Below are 20369 nucleotides of genomic sequence, written 5' to 3'. Positions count from 1 at the left end.
AAGATGGGATTATTTGTCTCAGGAAGCTGTGGGCAAGCTGGTTTGGCAGCTAGGGGACAGCTCAGTCTGGGGGACAGGCATGGTGGGCAGCCCAGAGCAGGTCAGGCACAACACCAGCATGGAGCTGGAGGATGGAGCCCACGCTGAGCAGGTGCATGATCTGGTGGGAGTTCCCCCAGTAGTCAAAGCGACCGGGCCCCCAACGCTCTGGCAGACGTGCCACATTCACCAGCCCTCCAAGCAACGCCAATGCATCCATGCGCAGGTAGCAGGGCAGGGAGCCTGGAGCCCCTGAGCCCAGTCCTACACCACGGGCCCCAAACACCAGTAGGCGGGCCCCGGCTTGCCAACCAAAGGCTCGAAGCCGAGCACTGGTGGAGGGGGCAGTGAGGGCTCTCCAGCCAGCCACACCTGACAGTGCAGTGTAAGCCATCAGGGCGGCTGGACGAAGCCAGGGTCTGCAAGCCAGAGTGCAGTGGATGATGGGCAGGGCCCCTGCAGAGAGAGAGCAGAAAAAGGATATCAGTCCAAGCTAGCTGATCTTCCCTACCCAGGGTTCCCACCAGTAGCCCTTGCCTCCACCTTCCTGGGGCCCTGGCTCACCAAGAGTGTTGACAAGGCAGACTCCACACATATCCAGGGCAAGGAGCCGGGTGTACACAGGACTGCCTCCTTGGTGGCACATGAAGAGGTGATAGAGCACAGAGGCTGCAGGGGGGACCAGACAGGCCACACAATGTGTACCTCCCAGCCAGCCATCCTTGCCCAACTGACCCCAGGGCATGGTCATTGGCACAAGCACCAGGAAGCCCAGCAGGGCCAGCCCTACAAGGAAAGAAGAGTTACCCACCAGACACATCAGCATAAAGGAAAAGCACATCTAGAAGGCATCAGCTGGGGCCAGGAAGAGAGCTCATAGAAAAGGCTGCCAAGCCTGACAATCTTAGTGTGATCCTGGATTCCACATGGTAGAAGAGAACCAGTTCTCACAGTTATCTTCTAGCCTCCATGTGCCTGGGCAGATGTACACCCACCTACCCACACATATACTAAGTTAATATATAAAAAAAAATTTAAAGTGACCTATCAAAAACACAAGACAGAGAAAGCAGACAAGAGTTCAACACTGTAGGTCTGTGGGCTCCAAATTTTCAGAAGTGTTACTGTCAGGGCTCACTGCAGGTCTCGAAGTAGAGACAATGAACCCTACTTTGAAGTGTGGAAACCAGTTCTGAGTGGCCTTGTCCCAGCTGAGCATGGCAACCAGGAAGAGGATAGAGGATAGACTAACTCCTGAGCTGTCCTGACTGACGCTGAAGCCACACAGGAGGCCAGACCAGGTCTGCCAATCTGTCCTGGAGTGTCTGCAGAAGCCTGGAGGAGCATGACCTCAGCCTGAGTTCTGATTAGGACGGGAGGGACAAACCAGACCCAGGGTTACTTAACATTGTCAAATGTCCAGGCAGATAGAGGCTTTGGGTCTTTTTGTTTTACATAAAGAAGGAAGGTCAGGAAAGGCCAGAAGGAAAGGAAGGGGCCCGAAATAAGCTTATCCTATCTCTATTGGGGGTGTTTTTAGGAGCTCTGTTCCTTCCGGGTGCTGGCCTTTCTTGGAGATTCCCACCCTTCCCCACAGGCAGTTGGCATTGCCCTAACAGAGGACAAAAGCAGGCATCAGCCTCACTCTTGGTGGGGGTGCGACAAAAACAATAACGTGCTCCCTCTCCTTTAGGGAAAAGCACAAAGCTAAACCTAACTGGCTCTAGTCCTCTCACCCAGCTGGGGCGGCTCAAGGACAGGCCAGGGCTGTGTCAGCAGAGCTCTAGGGGCCGCAAAGGGGAGGGGGGGAAGGGCCACCATGCGGAGCCCCACGGTACTGCTAGGGTGGCAGGGACTTTAGGCCCCCCACGAGGAGGGGCTTGGGCCGGGCAGGGGCGGTCTTCTTCTTTCTAACTCCTCCTAGCCAGTGAACGCCCATCTCCAGGACGAGCGCTAGAGGGGGAGGGTGCCCAGGACACAGGATTACCAAGGAGATATTAGGATCCTTACCCCTAGAGCTCAGCGGGATTAAGCTGGCTCCCACTCTGCTCCCCTCTCCTGCCCTGGGGCACTGTTGGAAAAGCAGAAGCTGGCAACGAAGCTTGGGACAATGGCAGCTTTGTCATCGCGGCGCCCGGCCCAACCAGGGCAGGGGCAGCGTAGGACTTGGACTCGGGGGGCTGCTGCGCTCACAGACAAGGCGGCCGCGAGTGCAGGAAGCATAAAGCATGAGGTAGTCGCTCACCTACCGTGTGTGTAGATGTTGCCCAGCTCATTGTGTAGGTAGAAGAGGCTGCGCAGGCAGCCCGAGCCGCTGCTGGCCGGCCGGTAGCCAGTCAGTACGAACTTATTGAACTGCAGGTGCGGTGGCGAGCTAGCCCAGTCTAGCAGGCGCGGCCCGGACAGGAACGCCATGGCCTCACGCACTGCGGCGGGCCAACGACCCTCTGCTTCCAGGCGTCTCCCTCAGTGGAGTCACAGAGCTGGGAAGCTCATCCCAATTCACCTCCGTGCTGTCCGGTCGCCCAGCGTAGGGTAAACCGGGGGTCCCGGCCCTCTTCCCTCTCTCGCTGCGCACGCGCGAGCTCGACGCCTCCGCAAGGGAAAGGAAGCTGGAGACCCGGCTGCTGAAGCTCAGTGCGTCCAGTTCCACCGTGGCAGAGCACCGCAGGGAGCGATCCCGTTGGCCTCAACGGCAGCACGGCTTCTAGCCGCAGCCCTGAGGACGGGCGCGGCCGGACGCTGGAGGGGACGCCAGGCTCCACCCCGGCTCCTCGCCCCCGCCACCCTGCCCGTGTTTCGCGCGCTGGATTCCTGACGCTCACGTTGTAAGGACCAATGGGCGCTGCGGGCGGGGATGCTCCGCCCCGAGACCGCCCCGGCATTCTCTTTTTAACACGAGCGGTTCCAGCCTTCTTTGCATGGGGTGCCGGGCTTGGGACGCAATGTTCTGGGTTGGGCTTCTCTACTGGAGTGGCCTGGCACCTGGCGTCTACCAACATTTCACACCCCAGCTTTCTTAGTGATCTCCAGGTTGCCGCACCTTTGGATATTCACCTCGAGCCTGGCTACCCATGGCCTAAGCCCATAGTCAGACTCTGTCCAAGGTGCTGCTGGCTAAGGCCCCTCCTGAGAAGTCCAGCGCAACGCTGGCGCGTACCCACTTTTAAAGTATGCCCCTATTGGCCAGGTACCCAAGCGTCTAAGATGTGTGACGCACCTGAAGCTCTTGGAGAGGCCCAGCCCTTCCGGCCAGGCTTCTTAGAGCTTGGGTTCCACCCAACTCTCTCCCTATTATCGCCCACAAGGCACACCCTCCGCTGCTGGGTCCGGTACAGACAAGGAACCGGCTAAGGCAGGAGGCCAGGGAAGAAAGGTTGGCTCTCCACTCTTGCGAGTACCAGAAAGGAACTTCTACCCACAGCCGGCTTCCACTTCCTCTCTCACAAGAAAGCTCACGGTTGAAACGCCCAGCATCTCACCTCCTACCCGACACCCTTATTAACACAACTCCTCCCTCACACAAAGAACTTGCTGAAGACTACCAAAATAGGCCCTTTATTTTAAATCTATGGTTCTCTGATCAGTCTTCAGATCACTTTTGTTGACCCCTAACCTTTCATCGAGGGCAGCAGTCCGGGACCGTCCCCAAAAGAGGCGCAAAGAACCCTGAAGCCCGACACCACCTTTCACATCAACGTCCAAGGATTAGGGTGTCGGGTTCCTTTTGCCCTTTGGCTCGCTTCAACCATCTGGACCCCAAGGGTCAGACCAAGTTCTCAAATAGCACTGGATGCTTCCTGTCCGATTTCCGGGTCTCCCCGAGATGACCAGAGACCGAGCGGCCTTTAAAGGGCACAAGGAAGAGGTAGGGTGCTGCATAGTATCTCAGGTGTCCATCTCGTTGGCAGAAGTTGTGATGGACCCCGGACGTCTGGTGTCAGAGAGCAGAGACGAGGGAGCGCAAGGAGCTCTGGCTGGAGGCACTGAGGGGCCGGTAGGCCGCAGCAGGACCCTCAGCCTGAGAGTCTCCTGGGGGACAGGGCAGGGCCACCCCTCGGGGCCGGCGGTACCACACAGCCCAGCTTCTCCCGGGGCCCCGGGAAGGTCCCAAGGCCAGAGACCCTTTTCCTGGAGCCAGCAGACAGCTCCTAGAGAGGGAGCAGACGTCAGCTGGACCCATACTCGGTCTTGCCTCCAACATCCTGCTCTGCCTGCGAACCCACGTGTAACTCTCCCAAGGCCACGCCCCCTCAAGAACCCAGGACCTTCTTAGCTTTGTTTCCCCGTCCCGGCTCCCCACTAGAGCCCCCACACCCCAAGCACGAGGCATCAGGCACCCAGTGCGGGGTCTGCCCTCAAGCCCTGCCCCAGCGCCCGCACCGTCGACGCAGCAAACGCAGCAGCGACAGGAGCAACAGGAGCAACACGGAGATGGCCGTCACGGTGGAGAAGACTCGGGCTGCAGGCACAAGGATGTGATGAGGACAGGCCTCCGAGGGGCCACTCCCTGACTAGTTCCCACCTTGCAAGCCAGCCTTACCCCCTACGGAAGCCTGTGCATCTCCGGGCTTAGGGCTGCAGCTCACGTTGGCACCATCCGGGTCCCCTGCAGGAGTCTCGGCCGAAACCTTAAGAGATGCGCTGTCCTCCACTGTGTCCTGCAGCCCTGCGGAGAGAGGTATGAGGCGAAGTGGCCAGAAGTAGGGTTGTGTTGGCGGGGATGAGGAGGTGGGCAGGAGGGCTAGCCCCTGCTCACCACGGTAGGTGAGAGCGAATCCTTGAGCATGGCCTCGTGCGTCGCTGCGGAAGGTGAGTAGTAGTGCAGCAGTGCGCAGGCGCAGAGGACCAGGCGGCGGAGGGTGGACGCCATCGAAGGCGCGGAGCAGGTTGCCCGACGAGGCATCGCGTAGCTCCAGCCGGTCTCGCGAATCGGCCAACTCGAAGAGGCGGAAGGTGAGCTCTAGCGCAGCGCCCATTTGGCCCAGTACCCAGCTGCAGTTCCGATCTGGCCCATACTCATCCGGAAAGTCCGGGGAATAGATGACACCCTGAGGCGCCGTCCAGTTTCCCTGGCATGAGCCCACGGACACTGTGGGCGGGGGAGATGGTCAAGAACCTGAGGCCATCCGGGCTCTTTCTTTCCAGCACAGAGATCCCCCTTTCCAAGTAGGCCTCGTTCCCACCCCAGTACTGGCATCTGGCACCGACTAGTTTCTATAAATAGGCCCCACCTTCCGACCAATCCCTTTATCAAGTGCGGGCTTCACTATCAGGTTCCACCTCATGCTCATTACAGATCCTGCCTTCAACCCTTGTCTCCCGATCTTATCCCACCCCAGCGTCAGGCTTCCCTGATTACACTCCCACTGGGGAACGGCACATCAAATCCCACTGATGCTCCTCATTCTGGTCCACATCTCACCTTCATAGATGCCCAGTCTCCCATCGCCTCCACACAGCTGGCCTGGGTGGCCGAAACAGATCTGGTCACAGTCGGTGGCAGGGGCTGGCCGTCCCCGAGCCAGGTCGCTTTCAGAGCCACAGAAGCAGGCATAACCAGCCTCCACGCCAGCCAGCTGAGAGCACAGACTGGGTGACCCCAAAGGCAGGGATGGTGGATATGGGTAGAGTAGTGGGGTGGGAAGTAGGGATTGGTGAGGTTCAGAAGTTAGTGTCAAGTTCTGGCATCAGTGTTGGGAGCTGGGTAGGGCCCTGAGGTCAAGATAAAGGGTCACTGGTCTGAGACCAAGGACAGTACCTGGTAGCCCTTCATGCGGCAGAATCGAAGGCACACCTGGACCGTGAGCTTTGTGGAGGTGCCACTGGGACCACTGAGAGCGGGGGGTGCCCCAGAGTCCACGAAGCAGCCTAGGTACCCAGGCACTGTGGAGGAAGCAGAGTCAGAATCCCACCTCTGAAAGCGACACCCCACCCCCCACCCCAGGCTCCTGCGCTCACTCACTGTGACAGGTGGGGATATCACAATAGCGCCAGTAGATGCCCTCCTCCGTCTCTGGCACGTAGCACCACGGCTGCACATCACCGTCTGGGTTCCTGTGGTCAGAGGGAGGTGGTGAGGCACCTACTACCCTGCCCTGTAGCCACCACATTTGAGAGGCCATTCTCTCTCTCTCTCTCTCTCTCTCTCTCTCTCTCTCTCTCTCTCTCTCTCTCTGTCAGGACACATTCCAGTTTTCTCCTTCTGCTCCTAGACTTTGACCTCCGAGGGGACAGGGAAGTCGCCCTAAGAGCCTGGAGAGTTGTTTTCATGTGTTTGGCTTGACCTCACGGGAGAACTTCCTGCCTTTACAGTGGGTCCTCACCACTCCCTTGCATAAAATGTCTAAGAAGTACGAGTAGTAACCCCTCAGCCTTGTGGCTGGGCAGCAGGTGACCCCCTTTCAACCCCTGACTGATGCTCCAGAAGAAAGCTGTGACTTTGAGCCCTCCTGTTACGGGTTGTAGATGCGGCTTAAGTACTTCAAGAACCATTCCAACCGTCCCAGGGTTCAAGTTCAACCAGATCAGACGTCCAGGGGCCCCTGGTGTAAACCTTTTGTCCTGGCCCTTGGAGGCTTTGCAGAAAACTCTCACCTATGCCGGACACATCCTTAGTTCCAAGCTTTTGCGAACCTGATGAACCTAGTATGAGATGGGCCCGGCCCCTAAATCTTCCTGAGGGTCCTGTACCAGGCCAGAGCAGACCACCTTTCTGCCCCGCCTCCAGCCACCACTGGTCCAGCCTCGCTGACAGCTCCGCCCCGCTGCTCACCTACAGAAGTTGTGCGCGCCCAGCCCCCAGCGGCCCTGAGGATCGCTGGCGCTGCTGTAACTGTGCTGCTGCGTCTGGTCCCAGAAAAGACAAGGGCGTCCGGCTCCGCGCGGGCCCGTGTAGTTCTGGTGGCCCCGGTAATCAGCGCCGTTCACCTGGAAGCATTCGGACAGGCCTGCCCGGCAACCGTGAGATTTTGGAGAAGTCTGGATGCTCACTGGGCCTCCTCACTTCTCGACCCCCAATTCCTGCCTAGTCCCAGTCAGTTCCCATCCACGAGGGAGCCTTCGGACTGCTCCGCTGCTCTGTCCACCTGCTCTCCCGCCTCCCCAGTTTTGAGGCCCCAGTCCTGGGCGCAGAAGTCCAGAAGCCCAGCAGTGACTTTGGCCTGGCCGCTGGGTCTAACTCACCTGGACTATGAAGGCTCCCTGCTGAGGCTCCGCGCGGCTGCAGCAGCACCGGGAAAAGGAAAAGGAGGCACTGCAGAACCAGTGTCCCCATCTTCCCTAACCAGAGAGATGTTGTCTGGGCCAAAGCACGGCCTGGGACGCCCCCGGGGTTGCTCTAGGGTCTAGGTGACCTGAGGGGGGCGTTGTCCTCTGATCGTCTGTCCTGGTCTTACTTTGGTCGCCGCTGCAGGTTGGGGACCAGGGAATATCTTCCCGGGATCTCGGCCCGGTTGTCGCTCCTCAAGGGTCTCTGGGGGAGGTATCTGGCCAGAAGAAGAGCTCAGGCTCCGGTTTCTAGTTCTGGGTTGGGCCTGGGTCCCCACACCCACCCCATCGAATTGTGTCTTGCACCCTGAATCTCCCTCTCCCAGGTCTCTAAAGCACTGTCTCCTGCCCCGCTTGTGTCTGTCCCTACAGGTCCCTCCCCTCTTCTCTTCCCCTCCCCCGGGGAAGACTAGAAACCCCGCCCGCGATTGGAGCGCAGACAGCAGGTCCAGACGCCTCCCACGCCTGTTCCCCCGGGACCCCCAGCGTCCCAACTCATGCCTCTCCATCCCTTTCTCCTTTTCTTCCAGGGTTGGTGTGGGTTCTATTGGGAGGGCATGGAGGGGGACTGGACACCCAGCTTAGCAGACCTCTAGAGGATCTTAAAAGAGAGTTACAAGCCTCCCTCCCGCGGCAGCACCAAGCCAAGTGGACACAGGCACTCTAATTCAAGTGCACGCGCGCATGTAGACCCATTCAATCCACTCATTCATTGTAAGACGCTCACACGCACATCTTCTCCGAGTCCTCACGCTCGTCTCTCCCCAGGTCCCGCCGCGGCTGGCTTGAATAAGGAAGGGGCACTCCCTGCCCCTGATCGCGGGAGACAGACAGGAATCGTGGACGCTACCCGCGACAGGCAGGGGCAGCTGGTGTCTGGGGAGGAAGGCAGCTGTGCCCCAGGTTCCAGCCCGCCCCCTCTCCCGCTCCCATTTCTTCCACTCCCTAGGACCCCAGCCCAGGCTCTCCGGAGCCTCGCCTGCGGTGGAATTCCCCCAGCGGTGCCCCCCACCTGGCAGGGGAGGGGGAGGGGAGCAGGCCCAGGCAGGCGTGGGGGGAAATTCCCCGTCCCATCCCCCTGAGCCCAACTCCTCCGAGTCCTCTGATCTCCCAGTGCTGCCCCGGGGCTTGGGGGGAGGCCAGCGCAGGTGCGTGGGAGGGCGGGGGCGGGGACCCAGGGAGGGAGATGGGGGGTACCCTATGCAGCCCTACCCTGTTCAAACCCCTTGCCCATCAGGCCTGCCTGCCCACCCTTTACTAATCCCTGTATGTCTAGTCCCTTGGGCCCAGGCTGACCTGGCCCAGCTCTAACAATCCCGCCTCCCCACCCCCTCCGCCTAACACACGTCCTCCTGAAGCAGATGGAGAAGCAAGATTCCTAGGGAGGATTCTGAGATGTCCAAGCGTTCGTGGCAGAGATCAATAATTAGCTGTGGGAATCTTGCAGTTGTGCAGTTGGCACTTCAGGCGAAGGTTCTTGGGGGGTGGAGGGAGTGGGGTAGGGATGGGGTATTCCAAGGAGAGGGGCTTGCTGAGGTTGTAGGTGGTGAGGGAGGGGTGCCTCCTTTGGTAGCTCACTCAGTGGCCAAGCTGAGCTCTGGGCTAGGAGTCTCCCTCTTGCACTGATCCCACCAGAGCCCTCCAGACGCCTATCAAGGAAGTCTCAAGTTGATCTGTCGGTCTTGGGGTTTCCTTCCCTTTCCACCTGAGGGCCAGAAAAAGCTGGGGGCTCTGTAGTCCGGACCCCTCACATTTTCTGTGAGGGCCAGTCCTTTGAAGGAAGAAGTGAACGAACAGGAATGAATGATGGCAGTTAGCTGAGGAACGACTCCTCCCTGGCAGAACCATGCATGGGTTGCCCTAAAACAACCCTAAATAGTTTGGGGAAGATCCGCCCAGTCCTCTCCCCTGCAAAGGGGCAAGAGAGGGAGGTAGTGCCCCCGGTTACCGGGCTGAGGACCCTGAGATGGGAGTGAGTGAGAAGTGTCCCTGCCACAAATTCCAATCTGGGGTGGCTTGTGGAACCTCTGAATAGAAAGGCCTTGCACCCTGCACCTCTCAACATACACTTCCCCAGCATTCCACACTCTGCACGGTACAGGCAGCAGCCTGTCGCATTCCCAAGGCCCTAGGGGAAGATTTGTACCGCCCCATTCTGCAGATCTGCGGACTGGGGCTCAGAGGCCCTTGGCAACTGTGGGCTCACTAGCTGTTCAGTGTTGGAGCCCTGTTTCAAGCCGAGTATGATCTAGGTGCCAGGCATTGACACCATTGTCCCTATCACACATCCTTGGAGTTCTCTGAGTCTACAGGACTATGTCGCTATAGAGGGACACCAGGTATCTTTCTCAGTGTACTTTTAGACAAGGTCTCACCTGTAGCCCTGACTGGATCGGAGCTTGTCATAATAGAGCAGGTTGGGCTGGAGCTCGCAGATTTCCCCTGCCTCTGCCTCTGCCTCCCAAGTGCTGGGATTAAAAGCGTGTGTCACCATGCCAGCCACCAGTTCTTTTCTCTTGACTAGAAGTCCCATTGCCTCCATGCACCGCCAATGAGAGCTGCTATCTCACAGCGGTCACCCCAGTAGCACTTTTTGACAGCTGGGAAAACCAACATAAGGCAGGAGTTAGCCCAGGGTCATAGTGTCTAAGACCCTGACCCTGTGGACATAGAGTATATCTTGGCCTGTTACTTCCATAAATAAATTTGCATATACAAACCTGTCATGTGGGGACAATAGAGAAAAAAAAGAACAGAAAATTTGGGCATGGGGACTAGAGAGATGGCTCAGAGGTTAAGAGCACAGGCTGCTCTTCCAGAGGTCCTGAGTTCAATTCCCAGAAACAGCATGGTGGCTCACAGCCATATGTAATGAGAGCTGGTGCCCTCTTCTGGCGTTCAGGCATACATGCAGGCAGAACACTGTATACTAAAAGGAGGAGGAGGAGGAGGAGCAGGAGCAGGAGGAGTAGGAGAAAAGGAGAAGAAGGAGGAAGAGGAGGAGGAGGAGGAGGAGGAGGAGGAGGAGGAGGAGGAGGAGGAGGAGAAAAAGAAAAAGAAAGCTTGAGCACTCAGGTTTGTCTGGTCCAGTGTGGAAAAGGTGAAATGGTGGAGACATTGGGTGGAGTTACCTGGGGTGCAGGGTGCACTTGAGCCCATTTCATTTGTTCTTGGGGGGTCTATCAGAGTGAGGGTGGACCCTACTGGAGACTCAGAGCAAAGGGAACTCCAGAACTCCCAGTGTAGCGTCCTGGTCTCTCAGCAGTGATCCCGCCAGTAAAGACAGAACTCCGAGCTGTCTTTCTGTGTGTGCGTCTGCATTCAAACCCCCCCTCACCACCTCACCCCACCCCAGAGGCTGCTCTCGTCCTTCTCACGGCCTTCGTTTCTTGACATCGCACCTCTCCTGCATCTGCCTTCACTTCACAGGTCACAGATGAGACATTGTGTGGGTGCTGTTTGCTGTTCGGTATCTCAAGAGCATGCCATGACCCCCTGCCAGTTTTCTGGACCTAGCTCCTCAGTCTGTATCACCACCTGGCCAGTGTGGGAAAGCAGCGCACAGCCTATGCCTCTGTGTTGGGAGGATTGTGCGATCAATTCAGAGGACCCACACTCTAGATCACACCCACCTCCTTGAGCTGCTGCTGTTGGCTTGTCCTAAGTGCTATGGTCATAGCCCGTGCAAGAGTGGAAGACACTCAGAGGTGGAACACCCACTTGACTTTGTCCACCTACTGTGAGATTTGACAAATTACTTGAGCCTCCTTGGCCTACAGCAGGTTGGCTCTCTGGTTACACCCGTTACCAGCCTCCAGGGGGCGCTGGAGAACTCTGTTTCTTGAGACAGCTCGTGATTTATTGGAAATTATCTTTGTGGACTAGGTTGACAATATTGAGAGGTGGAGTCAGTTTATCTGCTCCGCCCATGAAATTCTTCTGGAGGGACCTCAGGAAGGGCGGCTACTGAGCTGGGGCTATGGGCTGTGCTGGTTCTTCAGGGCCCCTCCCTCACAGGAGGCCTGGGAAGGAAAGGTTTCACTTTCGAAGGATGAGATGGCTAAACAGAACCGCCCTGTTTGGTCATTTGCAATCAGGCTAGCCTGGAGGTGCTTGGTGCTACAGTAACTGACTTGAGGGGACATTGGGAGTGTGGAGGAACCTCTGGAAAGAAGATTGAGAGACCGGAGGCCCAAGAGTGGTTGGTGAGGAACCACCCATGACTTGGTTTCAGAGTCCACTGGTTTGGAGCAGAAAGGTGAGAACTGCATCCTGTCCAGCCTCCCTTCCTGCTTCCCCAGACCTCTGATTCTGTCTCCTCTTTTCTCAGGAAAGTTATAGCATCAGCTGGGAGCTACAAATGCCCCGAGGGGTCCCAGTTGCTGCTGGAGTCCTGGCCCTCCTTGCTCTCCTGGCTTTGGTCTATCATTGTCTCAATGAGGTACCTTCCTTCTGACTCCATGCCTCTGCCCACAGCCATCTCCTCAGAACCTGCTTCCCTCCTCATGACTCTCTCTGTGCCCAGGCCTGGAAGTCCAGATGGAGGCTTTGCTGTGGGAGCTGGAGGTGCCCTCCAACTGGAAAGAGCTTGCAGTTTGTCTTCATCCACAGCCTGAATGAGGGCCAGCCGGGAATCCTCTCTTCAGAGCCTTCCCCAGTGTCCCCCGAAGGCCCTAATGGCACCAGGACCGCTCTTCAGCTTCGGGTATGAAGAGGATCCCTCCCTCCGTGCTCAGAGCAGGTTGTAGTATCTGCCAAGCACCCTGCGAATATTTGGAAAACCATTAATATGGATGGAGGACTGAGCCCATGAGAGGAGGGCAGTGTGACTGTAGGTGAGGTGAGGAGTGCGGCCTTGTCCCACAGGAGTCTGGCCCAAGGGAGGGAGGCACTAGTGCAAGTGTCTCGTCTCTGGCTTATGGCAGCAAAGCTTTCTTCTCCCAAAGCCACCCTGAAGAAGCAGAGGTTCTGGTTACTCCATCTTTAACAGTGGCCTGTCCCCATGGGTGTGATGTCATGACACAGCCAGCACAAGGAAGCTGCACCTGACCTCCGTCCACTCCCAAGAGCTTTGTCACTGTCCCTGCAGAGCTCTCAGCCTTTGCAGCCCCGAGCTTCCTTGGTTCAGCCTAGGCACCAGAAAGGTCAGGGCCTCCTGGAGCATGTCTGGCATCCCTGGTTGCTGAGCACTAAGCCGGTGAGCTTTCTGGGTCAGGTCACGGCTGCAGCCGACCCCCTTGCCTGCTTTCCCAGACTAGAAGCACTGGAACCTGGACTCCTAAGATCCCCAGAGCCACCCGAGTTAAGGGGAGGTTAGTTAGCTTGCAGTAGGTAGAACTGGAAACTGTCCCCAAGATTCCTGTCCCTGGAGGTCCACGGGCTCGTGAGTCAGTCCTCTGGAATGCAGATGTAACCATGAGTGCACCACGCTCTTCCCTGATGAGGCTGTGCTATGTGGTGGAGGGATTGGTGTGGATTCATTAGAGTCTCTAATTAATTAAACTGTCTGCGTTAAGCAAGAGGTGGGGCCAGGGAAAGTGGGGCATGCCTGTGGTCTAAGCTAACTTGGCAGGGTGAGGCAGCAGGATCACTTGAGTCCGAGACATAAGGCCAGCCTGGGTAACAAAGCAAGGCCCTGCCTTAGCTCTCAACAGGGACTGCTGTGTAGCTCAGTCTGGCCTGAGCTGGCTATGTAGCCCCAACTGGCCTCAAGTCTGCTTTGAGATCCTCCTTGACTCCCTGAGTACTGGGACTACAGGCGCATACAGTGCGAGACCTCGAGTCTCAAACAAAACAAACATTGCTGCGATGGTGAGCCCTGATGACCGGATTTGGCGTGTGACCTGTCCAAGGGTCTGCTCTGCCCAGGAGAGGATGAGCCAAACAAACGGGATGGTGAGCCCGGATGGCCGGATTTGGCGTGTGACCTGTCCAAGGGTCTGCTCTGCCCACCACTGCCCAGGAGAGGATGAGCCTCCAATGTGACACTGCCACCTTGATTGCAGCTGTGTGACCCCAGGCAGAGGACACTGTTCAGCCTTCCGAGTCCTTGTTCACCAAAAGCATGAGATAAAAAATAGGAGGTTTTGGCAGGAGTTGTTCCTGGCAATTTGTTCTAAAGTCATAATGTGTGCCAAACAGGACAGGCTGGCGGGTCTGAGGGCAGTGAGGAGTGAGGCCACTTTGGGCAGGGTACAAATGCCCAATGCTATCAGGAGAGCCTGCCTAGCTTCTACTACCCTTTTGGGCAGGGGCCCCTGCTGTGGTCAGGTAGGTCGCACTGGGGCTGTTAGAACCCTCCAGAATGAGAACACAAGACTGGCCTCCCCCGAGTACTGTACATCTTCTTTTGGCCTTCCGGAGCAAGGGGCTGTAGGATGAAACGAGTGAGAGAGAAGGCCTAAAGCCTGTGTATCCTAAGTGGGTCCTTAACTACATCTCTAGCATCCGGCCCTTCAACCAGGCAGTCATAGCTGATGCCCAGCATGGAGAGGACTCCATGGCGGAACTGCGGAGCCTGCACTGACAGGTGGCTGAGGTGGCTCCTGGAAGCACAGGCGGGTGTGGGAGTTGCTGCTGTCACAGGTGAACTGGAAGCAGAGAAATGGGGTTGTATACTAAAATACCCACTGTTGCAGGGTGGTGACAGTGCACACCTTTAATCCCAGCACTCAGGAGCCAGAGGCAGGTGGATCTCTGAGTTTGAGGCCAGCCAGGTCTACAGAAGGAGTTCCAGAACAGCTACTCAGAAATAGGGCTACACAGAGAAACCCTGTCTCAAAAAACCAAATCAAACCAAGCACAGACTTGTTGAGTCTGTTTGAAACCCTCTTGTCTCTACCTACCCAGTGTAATCCACCCGAGATTACAGACATGCGCACTGGGCCCAGTTTTTCACAGCGTTGTTGGGAATCTGACTCAGATCCTCATGGCTGTAGCGAGCACTTTCCCCATCCCCAGACTGTCTGATCTCAGGTGTAGGCCCAGGGTGGCTGGTAGTCAGGGCTGGGTAACGGGCTGAGAAGTAGGCAGTTACCTGTCCAGATGGTTGGTATCCAGGGTCTCAAGAAGCAAGCCTGGCCTTGGTTTGGTGTACCACTTCCACTCTGGGCTCACCTCAACTCACTCAAGTGAGCTCATGAAGGATCCAGGCACGTGGACCACTCTTCAAGTGTGGGGATAAGCCCAGCCCATTAGGAGGCATGTTTGCCTTGGGCTAATATTTACATATAAATCTGGCGAGCATGAGCCCGCCGCCCCTTCTGTTTTCCTGTTCTCCGCGGGAACCCGTGGTTCTGTAAGTCTATTTCCCCATTAAAGCTATATATATTATTACAATCTGCCTGCATTCATTTACACCGATACATTCAAGCCTTCCCTACATCAGCAGATCCCCTCCCAGTCTTGGCCTAGGCCAAGCAAACACCATGGCCCCGGAGTTGCCAAGCAAACCCATTACTTCCCCAGCACTGGGCAGAGACGGTATGCGGCTTTGTGGCAGCAGCCTGTTGTTGCAGAGTGGGTGTCAACACAGCAGCTCTGCACCATGAGATTAAATAGGGTTTATTGAGGGAAGAAGAGGAGCAGAAGCCAGTGGTAGGCACCAGGCCGTCAATATCCCACAGGGGTGGCTGCTTCAAGGCTTGCTTGCAGAGGAGCATGCAGCTCTATGACAGGGTAAGGACAGCTCTGTCTAGGGTGTAGCATGCAGAAAGTTCTGCAGTTCCCAGGGATGTTAGTGTCACCTGTAGCATGGCTCTTTGTTCTGCTAAATTCTTCTGAGAGCGGCAGGCTTTGACGCCATCTAACTACCCTTGTGTATCAGGAACACCACGTGGACAATTCTCAGTGGTGCAGCTGCCCACAGCATGCCTATCTGCTGTCACCTCTTCCTGACATCTAGGCTGGCTCCCTCCAGGAACTTCTGCTGCCCTGAGAACTGTGGACAGGTTTAATTGAAGCTAGGACAGAATGTAAGATGCAAAGTCTGAGAGAAGGTAGGGCAAAGCCTGGAGACCGGCCGGCTCTGTCACAGTTGGGGCTGATGGTCTTAGTAAGCAGTGAGTGACTGAAGACCAGGAAGGCTCCAGCATCTGTCCCAAAAAGATGCAAAACACAAAACAAACACCCCCACCCCCCCTTGACTGGTACTGTCTTCAGAGGGTGTCAAGAAGTTCCAGTACACACCCTGGCTCAGGACAAATTCATTGGTGCTGAACTCTATGGAGCTCACAAAGGCCACACCCAATGGAGAGCTGTCTGTAAGGCGCATGCTCTGGAAGCAGATGGGTGCTGAGGCCGTGGGCAGCAGAGTGGGGTTGAGGTATATCAGTCCAGACACATTCTCTTCAGCTGTCTAAGGTGATAAAGGCGGCAGCAGCATGCCACGGCTCTGCAGGCTACCCATCGGCTTCGCACTAGTCTTTTGCCAACACAGGGTACCACCCAAGGCCCAAGTAATCTTCCTGGGGACCTCTGAGGAAATGTGAAGGCCGTCGATGCTCTAGAGAGTGAAGGAGTTGTCAAGCAAATCTGAGTGGATGGGAAGCGCCTGCACCGACAGGAAGCATCGGGGGTGTTGGTGGCTCCTCTGTTCTTTCAGAGAAGACTTGCCTCATCAGGACCCGTTGCTCAATTTTTGCTCTTCTTTGATGTTCCTGATGACAGAAAAAATGTGTACCATTACAAAGGTTTTATTTAGCTAAGAAGTGGCTGCATATGCCTTTAATCCCAGTACAGGAGGCAGAGGTAGTGGATTTCTGTGAGTTCAAGGCCAGCCTGGTCTACAAAGAGAGTTCCAGGACAGTCAGAGTCACAGAGAAAACCTATAAGAAACCCTGTCTCAAAACAAAACAATGAAAAACAAAACCCAAAGATTTATTTAAGCCAGGCATGGTGGCACATGCCTTTAACCCCACCCAACACTCAGGAGGCAGAAACAGGCGTATCTCGTGGCCAGCTTGGTCTACCTAGTGAGTTCAAGGATAGGCTGGGCTATAATTAGAGACCCTGTCTCAAAAAACAAACAAAACCCAAAAATCAACCAACAACCACATGAAAAACCACAGAAATCAAGCACTCAGGAGTCAGAGGTAGGCAGATCTCTGAGTTCGAGGCCAGCCTGGTCTACAGAGTGAGTTCCAGGAGAGGCAGTGCTACACAGAGAAGTCCTAACTCAAAAACAAAACAAAAAACAAAAGCAACAACAAAAAACCCCCAAAGATTTATTTATGATCTAGGTCCGACTTTTGCTTTTTTTTAAAGCCCTATCTCACTATATAGCTGAGGAGGCTTGGACTGGCCATGTAGCCCAGGCAGGCTTTGAACTGGTGCTCTTCCTGACTTGGCCTCCTGAGTGCTGGGACGACAGGCATGTTCTAGTTTATTTTTCCTCAGCAAAGATAAAACTGGTGCCTGAGGTTCTCCTGAGAGCCAGCAGACTTGTAGTTACCCAATACACTGTCACAAGTCACCCAAAGGAGCTTCTGGGAGTCAAAATTCTAAGCGTGTCTGGGCTAGGTGGTTCTGACTGGCCACGAAGTTGAGATGTCACCAGGACCACAGCCACCTGAAGGCTGGAGGGCAGAGGGCCCATTTCCAGGGATTCCTGCTCTAGCTTCTTCTTCAATCAGTTCCTGTGCCTTTTATCACTCCTGGGGTAGCTTTGTAGTTCGGGGCATTAAATGCAGGGTCTCACACGCCATTGTCTGTAATAGCCCACGATTCTTTTACTCATCTACTTATTTATGTATTTTTGAGACAAGGTCTTGCTATGTAAACTAGGCTGGCCTTGAACTCATAAAACTCTCCCTGGGTCTCCCTCCCTGATACACCTATCTATCACTTAAGTTTAAATCTTTGTGTGTAGTACATGTGTGTCTATATGCCATGTGCACCCTCAGAGGCCTGAAGAGCATGACAGAAGCCTGTAAATGGCAGGACACGAGCGCTGGGATCCAAGACTGAGTCCTCTGCTAGAGCAGCCAGTGCTCTAACCTCTGCGCCATCTCTCCAGCCCCAAGATTCTTTTCCACTCTGTGTGGCAATATGACCTCTTTCTTCCTGCTAGCCATTTATTTTTTTAAGGGTTTATTTTGTGTGTTGAGGTATTTTGTCGCAAACCACATGTCTGCCTGACAGAAGAGAGTGGTAAAGCTCCTATAACTGGAGTAACAGAGGGTTCTGAGCCACATGTGGGTGCTGGGAGCTAAACCTGGGTCCTCTGAAAGAACAGCAAGTGCTCTTAACCTCTGAGCCATCTCTCCAGCCCAGTAAATGCTTCCCTTACCAGGAACTGAACCCGGTACAATAGTGAGAGCACACTTTTGTAATCCTAGCACTTGTGAGGGCAAGATAATCAGAACTCAAGATGTCCTAAAACATCCTGAGATTGATGCTAGGCTGGGCTATATAGACACTATTTCAATGATAAAACAAAAAGATTTGTTTATACAAATAAAGAGAACTGGGCTGGAGAGATGGCTAAGCGGTTAAGAGCATTGCCTGCTCTTGCAAAGGTCCTAAATTCAATTCCCAGCAACCACATAGTGGCTCACAACCATCTGTAATGAGGTCTGGTGCCCTCTTCTGGCCTTCAGGCATACACGCAGAAAGAATATTGTATATATAATAAATAAAGAAATATTTAAAAATAAATAAATAAATAAATAAAGAGAACTAATTTTCAATTGAAAAAAATTATTGCAAACATGTGGTGGTACATGTTTACAAACACACAATCACTGCATCCTTCCAGGGTAGTCTATATATACATATTTTTTTAAATCAGATTTTTCAGAAGATAATGACCTATAAACTATTGAGCGGTCTTAGAAGAGGAAGATTAAGCCTGGCATGGTGGAGCACACCTTTAATCCCAGCACACAAAGGCAGAGGCAGGAAGATCACTGAGTTTAAGGCCAGCCTGGTCTACAGTGAGTTCTAGGACTGCCAGGACTGCCATTACAATGAACACTGTCTTGGCGGGGGAAGGGAGAACAAAAAAAAAAGGAAGATCAATTTGAAATGGGATCTGATCTAGACTAGGAAGACGGAGGTATGGTTTCAAGTTTTCAAGTCAATGGGAAGGACCAAAAAAATGAGAAGATGTAGGTATTGTTTCATGACCATGGGAAGGGATCAATAGGAATGAGAGAAGGTTCTGGAATGTGAAGTTGGGCCCAAAGTTCCTGGTCACTCAGTACATACTTTTCTTCTTCTTCTTGGCTACACTGGGGAGCCGCTCGCGCTCCCGCTGCCGCAGGGCCTCCAGACCATCCAGGTCAGGCGGGTGGCAGTGGCTCCGCATCACCATGACCCGCCGGCCCTGGGTGATGGCTCGGCTGCGACAGCCCAGCCGAGCCTGGTCCCGGCACATCCAGTACACCTTCTCCCCGGCCGCCTTCTCCTTCCTGTACAGGAAGGACTCATACACTAGGAACCGACCTCCAAGGGATGTCTGCAGGAACTCCAGGGGCTGCACAGGCTCTGTAGGGCAGAATCAGGCTGTGAGCCAAGGGTCAGCAGCAGGAGCTGGGCCCAGGAGGATCCACTCTGGTCCCTATCCCCTTCCCTTTGCCTGCCTCAGGACTCTGGGACTAACGCTCAGCCACAGGAGACTCTAAAACACACCTGCTTTCCTTTGCAGGGCGCCAGTGTCCCTGGAGCTCTGCTGAGGCCACCCCAGACCACAAACTCCATGCCCACTGGGGTCTCCCAGACAGAGGAGGTACCTTGCTGGGGGCCTGTCATGACCCTGTCCACCAGCTGTTCTTGACACAAAGCCATTCTCATGCTTTTTAAGAAGCTCAGGTCAACGGCCATGTGACATTGGGGGTGTGTCCAGAGAGAGCACATGAAAACAGATGGCTGAAGCAGAACTGGTCCAGGGAGACGACAGGAGAAAGAGGCGGCCCTGGGATGCAGGGTCTTCAGCGCTCAGTCATGAGCATGTGCACTTCTGGTGACTGACCGCCATGCCACCTCGGGCCTACCACCCCTACTTTTTCTTTGGACCAGAACTAGTCTCTCAGCAATAGCAATCCATTGTGTGGTAAAATTAGTGCCTCAAGCACAGAGCCAGGAAAGGGATCAGGATGTTGTAGGGCAGTCAAGAGAAGTCACTCTCCCTCCACATACCTGGGCCTTCCCAGTTGGTCAGGTTGGGGAAGTTCTCCCGCTGTCGCAGGGCTTCCAGGCCACCCATATCAGGTGGGTGGCAGTGCCTGCGCATGACCATCACCCGCTGGCCCTGGGTGATGGCTCGGCTGCGACAGCCCATGCGCGCCTGGTCCCGGCAGGTCCAGTAGATTTTGTCGCCCGTCGCTTTCTCCCGCCTGTAGAGGAAGGACTCATACACCAGGAAGCTGCCCCCCAGAGGGGTCTTCAGGAACTCAGGCCCATCTGCAAAGAAACCAGGGAGGCAATCAGAGAAGGGGGCATGGAAGCTGAACCTGACCTTCAGAGAGGAAGACTGGGGAATGGTCCCATCACCCACTTCACGCCCTCCCCTCTTCTCACAGAGAGATAGCCCTGTGTCCTCAAACCACACTGTGCCCTCAGGGCTGGGGTCTATCTGTCTCAAGCCTGGAGATTGGCTTCCATGATGATAGCGTGGGAAGGGGCAGGGTGTGTGTCTGCTCACTTATACGAAGCGCCCTCCAGGTCAGCGGGCAGGTACTCTGTACTTCCAAGAGTGGGGTCAAAGCGGCTCAGAGCTGAAGAGAGGAGTGCGGCTCATGAGCCCAGGCTGTGCACATGTGTTTAGGGGGCTTAAGCTTGAGCTGGGAGGTAAGAGGAACCTGAAGGACAGCCTGGCCTTGCCAAGAGGACTCCCTGCCCACCCCCACACCTTCCCTGTCCTCGTTTTGACCAGGCACAAGGGTTCCTGCGGTGGTCTGAACAGGAAAGGCCCCCTCAAATAGCCTCATAGATTTGAATGCTTGGTCACCAGAGAGCGGCACTATTTGAAAGGACTGGGGGTGTGGCTTTGTTGGAGGGAGTATGTCACTGGAGTGGGAATTTTTTTTTGGGGGGGGGAGGTTTCAGAAGCCCAAGTCAGA

At 55.3% G+C, this 20369-nt stretch overlaps 3 protein-coding genes and 1 long non-coding RNA gene across 12 annotated transcripts in view; 1 reads left to right on the top strand and 3 right to left on the bottom strand.

The window, feature by feature from the left end:
- Positions 1-51: 51 nt before the first annotated feature.
- On the bottom strand, positions 52-2811 carry Paqr4 (progestin and adipoQ receptor family member 4). 2 transcript variants are annotated; one of them, XM_050136612.1, is made up of 3 exons: positions 2289-2811; positions 604-825; positions 52-495 (listed from the first exon to the last, which is right to left on the bottom strand). In XM_050136612.1, exons 1-3 carry the CDS (start codon positions 2452-2454, stop codon positions 62-64), a joined length of 822 nt encoding a protein of 273 aa, XP_049992569.1. In that variant the 5' UTR covers positions 2455-2811; the 3' UTR covers positions 52-61. The 2 variants fall into 2 exon arrangements, with proteins under 2 accessions (XP_049992569.1, XP_049992575.1); XM_050136618.1 differs by having other exon boundaries at positions 2285-2451.
- Positions 2812-3633: 822 nt separating this feature from the next.
- Kremen2 (kringle containing transmembrane protein 2) lies at positions 3634-7315 on the bottom strand. 4 transcript variants are annotated; one of them, XM_050136765.1, is made up of 9 exons: positions 7225-7315; positions 6815-6989; positions 6005-6096; positions 5801-5925; positions 5465-5618; positions 4799-5131; positions 4583-4708; positions 4423-4501; positions 3634-4190 (listed from the first exon to the last, which is right to left on the bottom strand). In XM_050136765.1, the coding sequence occupies exons 1-9, from the start codon at positions 7313-7315 to the stop codon at positions 3980-3982; spliced, it is 1386 nt and encodes a 461-aa protein (XP_049992722.1). In that variant the 3' UTR covers positions 3634-3979. The 4 variants fall into 4 exon arrangements, with proteins under 4 accessions (XP_049992722.1, XP_049992739.1, XP_049992731.1 ...); XM_050136782.1 differs by having other exon boundaries at positions 5465-5501; XM_050136774.1 differs by lacking the exon at positions 4423-4501.
- A 3860-nt stretch (positions 7316-11175) lies between these two features.
- LOC126496702 (uncharacterized) lies at positions 11176-14646 on the top strand. 2 transcript variants are annotated; one of them, XR_007590411.1, is made up of 3 exons: positions 11226-11566; positions 11639-11749; positions 11834-14646. It is a non-coding gene; the product is annotated as an uncharacterized lncRNA (long non-coding RNA). The 2 variants fall into 2 exon arrangements; XR_007590410.1 differs by having other exon boundaries at positions 11176-11566; positions 11639-14646.
- Positions 14647-14855: 209 nt separating this feature from the next.
- The window catches only part of LOC126496664 (FLYWCH-type zinc finger-containing protein 1), a 31555-nt gene continuing 26041 nt past the window's right edge, over positions 14856-20369 (bottom strand). For 3 of the 4 annotated variants that reach the window (XM_050134239.1, XM_050134186.1, XM_050134194.1), the window contains 3 exons: positions 19447-19710; positions 18517-18795; positions 14856-15965 (listed from right to left, as the gene is read on the bottom strand). In XM_050134239.1, coding sequence (XP_049990196.1) covers positions 15940-15965; positions 18517-18795; positions 19447-19710 — 569 coding nt within the window. In that variant the 3' untranslated portion in view covers positions 14856-15939. The remainder of the gene's footprint in view (positions 15966-18516; positions 18796-19446; positions 19711-20369) is intronic. The other variant, XM_050134201.1, reaches the window with a different exon arrangement.

This window comes from Alexandromys fortis, unplaced genomic scaffold (genome assembly GCF_014885135.2).
Source record: "Alexandromys fortis isolate MF-2015 unplaced genomic scaffold, M_Fortis_MF-2015_v1.1 scaffold_29, whole genome shotgun sequence".
NCBI lineage: Eukaryota > Metazoa > Chordata > Mammalia > Rodentia > Cricetidae > Alexandromys > Alexandromys fortis.
The sequence above is the reverse complement of the archived record's forward strand: the minus strand, read 5'-3'. Positions and strand labels throughout refer to the sequence as shown.

Bases quoted from the DNA above. Each gene is read 5' to 3' on its own strand.
- Paqr4 (XM_050136612.1), bottom strand. From the start codon at position 2,454: ATGGCGTTCCTGTCCGGGCCGCGCCTGCTAGACTGGGCTAGCTCGCCA. The intron at 826-2,288 runs GTAGGTGAGCGA...CTTTCCTTGTAG, and splicing joins GGGCAACATCTACACACACG to GGCTGGCCCTGCTGGGCTTC. The intron at 496-603 runs GTGAGCCAGGGC...CTCTCTCTGCAG, and splicing joins CTGCCTTGTCAACACTCTTG to GGGCCCTGCCCATCATCCAC.
- Kremen2 (XM_050136765.1), bottom strand. From the start codon at position 7,315: ATGGGGACACTGGTTCTGCAGTGCCTCCTTTTCCTTTTCCCGGTGCTG. The intron at 6,990-7,224 runs GTGAGTTAGACC...GTTGCCGGGCAG, and splicing joins AGGGAGCCTTCATAGTCCAG to GCCTGTCCGAATGCTTCCAG. The intron at 5,926-6,004 runs GTGAGTGAGCGC...CTTCCTCCACAG, and splicing joins TGATATCCCCACCTGTCACA to TGCCTGGGTACCTAGGCTGC.